We start from the raw sequence: 6,668 nt of genomic DNA, 5'->3' as shown, positions 1-6,668 counted from the left end.
TGATACTGACACCTAGCGTTGTGGATGCAGCATCACAATACCGCAGAAGGTTTCATTCTCCGAGTTTATTGTAAAAAGATAGTTTAGCCAATCTTTATATATTTATTTTATGAGTAGAAAGGAATTAATAAAAATGAAATGATCCAGATAAAATGTTCATTTGTCAAGACCTGATCCATTTTATTGTAAATTGTGATTTTAATGATATTTTGAGTGAAGTGCTATTAATTTTTTTGTGTGTGTGTAAAACGTTTTAATGAATCCTAACATTGCCCACTGCCCATTATCACATGACCCCATTAAAATTGGCTAGCCTATATCTATTGTTTATTACACAATTAAAACACAGTTTTACTTTTTTTTTTCACACAACTGGTGTCTTTCAACTGGTGTTTTAAATAGTTTTTAAATGTAAACATGATTTTAATTAACCACACTTTTGTTATAATAAAACTGCAGTAACCATTTTTTTTGGTGTATTGATTACCATTTGTATAACCACTGTTTTATTACATATACCGTGGTTAAACTATGGGTAATGTAAAACCATAGTTGATTTGTCGTTACCATGGTTTAACTACCGTAACTACTTATTATTATTATTATTATAATGATAGTAAAACCACAAAAACAAAACTATTCTGGAAACTAATAATCGAAGAACAAACAATGACGTGTTGGTTTCAAAATGTAATTTATTTAATAACAAACAAAACAATCTTCTGAAAATCAATAGCAATTTACAGTGAAATTACAATTTAGTTTTAATAATTTCTATCCCAGTGTAAATACACACAACCAGACCTTACTTAACACTAAGAATAAAATATGAGTTTTTATTGAATGAATGGTGAAAAGTCTTGAGCATGATTTAAGATGAGAGTTGGTTGAAAACACATAGCAACTAAACTTGATAACTATTTTTAATCAATCACCCCAGTTATTAAAAGTAATACCTATCAAATAAGATCATGAGAAATGGAAAGAGTGTTATCTATAAACATGGCAGGAACTGTACATGGGCTCCAGGCCGTTTAAATTCTCCTGAGATAAACACAGATTTTCTTATCAAGCTGAGCAATGAGGTTTTGTGCTTGTGGATGTTCTGAGTCCTGAGTCCCCAGCACAGCATGAGCACTGTCCCGACACAGCTTTTTTCTAAACGCCACCAGATCTGCTACACCTCATCAGAAACCAGACTGTTGAACCAGAATATTACAAACAATATAGAACTATGATGATTTTATGGCTCAGGTTTAATTAAGCATTGCAGGAAACTAATGAGTAAAATCTCGATCTTCATGATGCTTCAGTCTTCAGAGCTCTCTAAAGCAGAGACCATCGGCTGCTCCCGACAGGATTCGTCCATCTGTAAGAGATCATACGTAGGATTTTTGAAGATGACCTTCCATGCGGCGTGTGACACGGCTCAAAGTGAATGAAAACATTATGCAAAGTTTTAAATCTGAAAGCACACTGTGAATAAAGTTGCTGACTCTGAATCATTGAAACGAGTCATTTTTAAAATGAATCCCGAGCCGGTTCATGTTGCGCTCAATGTAAAATATAAGCATATTGCCCGCAGACCTGAGAAAACTTGATTTTTGCGTTGGTCTGAATAAAAATGCTAATTCATTCTTCGTCACTAGGCGTCGCCTTTAGAGAGTTAAAAGCGCACTAATACTGCTTTAATGAAATCGACCAATTACCTTTTTACCTTGCATGCATGTCAACCTGTTGTTTGGGACCCCCAAAAAATCATTACCCATAATAGAGGCACTTTAAGGAAGTTTTGTACGTTTGTGAGCGCTTACCATGACGTCACTTCTTTTGACTCCTCCCCTTCCTCTTTTCCTGACACTCTTTTAATTTGGTTGTCATCCTCTGCTAACAGACACATATTCACCAAATATTTTACACTTATTCAGTGCCAATATAGTTCACGTTTGCATTTAGATGTAGAGAATATTTACCTGATGGCGGACCCTCTACTTCTTCCAGGAGATTGACGGTGGAGGTTGCAGAGCCCAGACTGAGAAGAAGTCAAGGACCAAACACAACTACAACTTTAACACTACAATGCCATATAACTTAAAATATGTTTATTTCAAAACTACACACACTCATTACATTGAAACTAATAGCTAGACTAAAAAAGATCTAGAGATATAAGAAGTCCTTCTCTACACAACATACACAGATGCAAACTCCAGGCAGCGACTGTCAGGGCTGGACATGCGAGGATATGACTGGTGTTTGGGCAGAGCTCGCTTTTTGGACTTCTTTCTCTTGGTCTTTTCCGAGAATGATCTAGCGATTTCAAAGAGCTTCTTCCTTGTAGCTGTAGGTAATAATGACAGTGTTCAGAAAGGGCAGAGAGCTCAAGCCTTTACACGAATTTGCTGTGTTTTCTTACATTTTCCCATGTGCTTGAGTTTCTCCAGGAATAAGGCATCGTCAGAGACTGATGAACAGGCCTCCTCAGACCCCGAGCCGCAATTATCACCTAACATCAAGAGTTGAGACACGAGCTTGTCAAATACGACTGCACACATTTACATTTCTCCTTTGTGTTCTGCAGATGATAACAGAAATTCCATTCTTTGGTTAACAGACTAGTTTAACATTAAAATAAACTAAAACGAATGTAGTCCCTGCAGGCCGTTATCTGGGTGTTGATTTATGTGGCGGCACAGACAGGTTCAGATGAAGCATCCTGTCTGTGGCGGACATGGCTGATGGATGAAGATGAAAGGAAATCTACCTTCGGCGGAGTTCTCCGTACAAGCGGATGAATGACCACACTGTGTTTTCTCGCACCTCTGACGATCTAAAACACAGCAGGTAAGAGGGTCACTGAGGGCAGGTGAAGATCAGCTGCTCCAGAGTGAGTGGAGGCAGTGAACAACACAACGCTGCAAACAGTGAGTGAGGAATGATAGCTGTTCACGCACACACACACACACACACACACACACACACACACACAACTCTGGGGTTTATTTAAAGTGCATTTGGCAGAATGACAGGAGCAATGGTCTACGAATATGAGAATGAAAAACATTGCAAATCTTTTTGCAAATAGAAAGAGGATTAAAATGAAGCATTTAGTACTAAATTCAGTTAATTGGGAATTTATTTGTATTGTGCTACTCATTATACAAATCATCACAGATAGCAGGTAAAATGTGGAAAATATCTTGGAAGGATCCAAGACTCCAAAATATGACAAAAACTTGAATCAAAAAGATGCTTGAATGCAATGTTGGTTTATGAATTTCTTTAATATGAACGATGGGTTCTCCTCACATGGAGAAATCCAAACATTATTTCATCTTACGTGAAGTATGTTTGAGAAACGCGTGCAATGTGTTTCTGATTAAGTTTCACTAAACCTTTGTATAAATGTTTGTAAAAATAAATTAAATGATATCCACTTATTGTGAAAAATGTATTACCTCATAATTTAAAAAATATATAAAAATGTTAGAACCAAATCTTCTGACAGACTTGTTTCTGGTGTTTTTCTCCAATCACTTACTCCACTTAAACTCCAAACCTTTTCTGCTTAACGTCTATTTCTCTTAGATGTATATCAAAATACTTTGCTTCTTCCATTATATTAAGACTCTACAAACACAATACAAAAAAAAATTGCACTGAAGTTTGCATGAACGTTTGTGTGTAAATGTGTACCTATTTCCAGAGCTATGAGGAAGTCTCTGTTTCGCTGTAGCTCTTTCATGAACTCCTGATTCTGCAGGAAAAGGGCTATTCGCTCATCCTCCAAGTACTGTTTCAACTTCCTGTCCTGTTCAGATGACCAAACACCACCTGACAGGGCACTGCTGCTGGACGAAAGCTGTGTCAGGGATGACAGGGAGGAAGAGGAGGAGGAGGAAGGCTGAGACAGGTTGCTCTGAGAACGCTGCAAGAGAAAGAAAACGCTAATGATCAAAACATGAACCAGTCAATGAGACAAATTAATCGCCTCTGACATTAACTGAGGTCCTCAAATTAGGAAGTAATGCTTGTTGTTGTAAACTAAGTTTTTTGGTGTGTAATTTAGAATGAAATTGTGGCTGGAAAAAATGGTATGCATAAAATGCAACAAAAATATACACAGCATGTATGACATGGCCACTTTATATAAATGGAGCAAATTTGGGCAGATTTTGAAACTGGGTATGGATCTGGGGTTAGATGTTTGATTATGTAAACGTGATATTTAGCCCCAATTTTAAAACATAATAAATGTTATAAATCCACCTGAAGACTTTCTGACTGCTGAGGCAGGATGCGCAGGAAGTCATCAGGGAGGTTGCCTAGTAACGGTGGATTCCAGTTCCTGTATCTGCCAACCTGCTGATGCCCAAGAGGGGGATAATCATCGAACCTGATAAAATAATGAGTACAAAAGAACATATTTTATTTTTATAACACACTGCTGAAATTTAGAAAGGCCTGATGGGATTTTCATCTCATTTTAAGGCACTGTTGTTTACTAAGTTCACACATTAAGAGGTCAGTGACTAATTCTCTATACAAACATGTTATGACAATTTGGTAATATTGCTTTAAAAAATACTTAATAAAAAATACAGAAATACCAAGCTGTGCAAAAAAAGGCAAGCATGGGACAATTAGTAACTGCATAACAAAAAAAAAATGTAAATTTGCCTGAAACATGAACAGGTCAAGTATGATTGTACATCATCTCAAATGTTGCTTCAGTAATTCTGAAATTCCTGCTCAAACGTCCTAAATATGATTTAAATAACTTACAAAACTGTCCCACACAATCGCATTCCCAAACATCAGATACCCTCCTCCGAACACAAAATCACCTGACAGAGGTTGTTATTGCGTTTCGTCTGTGCGCTCTGAGGCGCAAGTAATTTATTATGTAGGAAGACAGAAGCTACAGCGGCTTCCCCGGTTGCAGCAACTTTCACTTTTATTATTGATGCTTGTTCCAGTTTCACAGTAAGTGATTTTGTTCTTTCGAGCACTTACTTGATGCGCAAATATTTCATGCGATATTCAAATTTTAAAAAAGTTAAATAATCAAGTCTGGAAGGAAACATAGCTTTTGATGTCAGTTTGGATTACAGACATAAACAACTCTGAATGTAGTCTTTTTTGAAGGCTTTGATGCAGTAACATCAAACTAATAAAACTAATAAGGGTCACAGAAACACGTCATTCACTAAGAAAACTGTCAATTTAAAATATCTACAGAAGCGGCAGACTAATCTTGAGAAGTAAAGCTCATCAGGACAAACTTTTTGATGTTGGCTTTTGGTGTTGTCTGAGTGAAAAATATAGTAGTATATAGTATATAGCTAGTGTTATAATAAGTGCCCTTATTATGGGTTACTAAAGGATCCTATTTTGGTTTTGGGAGTCCCAAACAACAGGTTGACACGCATGCAAGGTCAAAAACCACTTTCATTTTCTTATATTATGCATTTATTTTGAACTTAAATGCATTCACTGTTCCTATTTCAATAACTCCCAAATGATTGGTTTAATTTAATCATGTGACTGGGAACCAGTGAACCCATCTCATTGTAAACCATCTGAAATATTGTTTTAGTCTTTCTGAAATGCCTGAGCCGAATTGGTTTGAAAAAGAGGAAGAGTAAATAGTAGCTGAAATGTGTCAAGTCAACATGAAAAGCATTTGATCAAAGTGAATGCCGACACAATATCTCTCACACAGATTGTCTGGTGTTATTATTAGTCATTTCCTCCAACAGGAACCATGAATAGATGTTCTTCTTGCCTGGGTGGTGGTGTGGATGGAACATCTGCAGGATGTTTTCTGTCATAGATGTGCATGTCATAGGAGGGCGGCGCGTAGACGGGTGGAGGCTCCTCATCTGAGCTGTCCGGCTCCAGCGTTCTCTCCAGGATCTGCAGGATATTCAATGGGAACATTCTTTTGTGTACCAAGATCTTTTAGGTCTTAATAAAAGTTCCTAGACTCACCTCTGGAGGGATGCTGTCCTCAGAATCCGAGCTGTCATCTGTGGCCTGGCTGTCCAAGCTCATCTGCAGTAGTTGGTCAATGGTGGAGTCGACAGCACCATGGTTGGCTCTCAAGACACACTCGATAACCTCATGCTCCATGCTGGGGAACATCGTCTTAAAGTCGTCCATGGCCTGGCTAAACTCCAACCGACGGACCTGGCGTGGAGGCCTCCTGTTATTGAGCTCTCCTGAGGCAGCGTCTCCCCCTCGCGCACTGCTGCCATGGTTACTGTTCGCGTTACTCCGGCGAAAAAGGCTGGTCATCATTTACAACACCTCCTTCCCACTCAAAACTGCCCATCCACTGCAGTGTCTCCACCCCTTGACCTATGCACCGCCTCCGGCCACACCCGTTATCCACTCATGATGCCCCTGGAGGTGAGCTTCAGTATATAGAGGGGCATCATTGGACAAACTTTTCTTCTGCTGCCGATAGCTGAGACTCAACCACATCCAGGGCTGGCTGGGACTCCCAGAATGCCTTGCTCTCACTCTCACAGTCACCCTCAAAATGAAGGACAAACAGTGGCCCACTCCTAAAGACCTACATTTGAACAGCAAAATGTTAACCATTTATATTTCATTTAGTAAACAGGTTGGTGAAAAAACATGGATATATATATATATATATA

At 38.4% G+C, this 6,668-nt stretch overlaps 1 protein-coding gene across 6 annotated transcripts in view; it reads right to left on the bottom strand.

Moving 5' to 3' along the window:
- Nucleotides 1-677: 677 nt before the first annotated feature.
- The window catches only part of cuedc1a (CUE domain containing 1a), a 10,196-nt gene continuing 4,205 nt past the window's right edge, over nt 678-6,668 (bottom strand). For 2 of the 6 annotated variants that reach the window (XM_043229324.1, XM_043229325.1), the window contains 10 exons: nt 5,995-6,580; nt 5,789-5,919; nt 4,270-4,396; nt 3,697-3,928; nt 2,765-2,830; nt 2,417-2,506; nt 2,197-2,341; nt 1,974-2,032; nt 1,815-1,887; nt 678-1,369 (listed from right to left, as the gene is read on the bottom strand). In XM_043229324.1, coding sequence (XP_043085259.1) covers nt 1,369; nt 1,815-1,887; nt 1,974-2,032; nt 2,197-2,341; nt 2,417-2,506; nt 2,765-2,830; nt 3,697-3,928; nt 4,270-4,396; nt 5,789-5,919; nt 5,995-6,303 — 1,233 coding nt within the window. In that variant the 5' untranslated portion in view covers nt 6,304-6,580 and the 3' untranslated portion in view covers nt 678-1,368. The remainder of the gene's footprint in view (nt 1,370-1,814; nt 1,888-1,973; nt 2,033-2,196; nt 2,342-2,416; nt 2,507-2,764; nt 2,831-3,696; nt 3,929-4,269; nt 4,397-5,788; nt 5,920-5,994; nt 6,581-6,668) is intronic. The other 4 variants (XM_043229328.1, XM_043229326.1, XM_043229327.1 and 1 more) reach the window with 4 other exon arrangements.

The sequence above is a fragment of the Puntigrus tetrazona genome, unplaced genomic scaffold (assembly GCF_018831695.1).
Source record: "Puntigrus tetrazona isolate hp1 unplaced genomic scaffold, ASM1883169v1 S000000002, whole genome shotgun sequence".
NCBI lineage: Eukaryota > Metazoa > Chordata > Actinopteri > Cypriniformes > Cyprinidae > Puntigrus > Puntigrus tetrazona.
The sequence above is the reverse complement of the archived record's forward strand: the minus strand, read 5'-3'. Positions and strand labels throughout refer to the sequence as shown.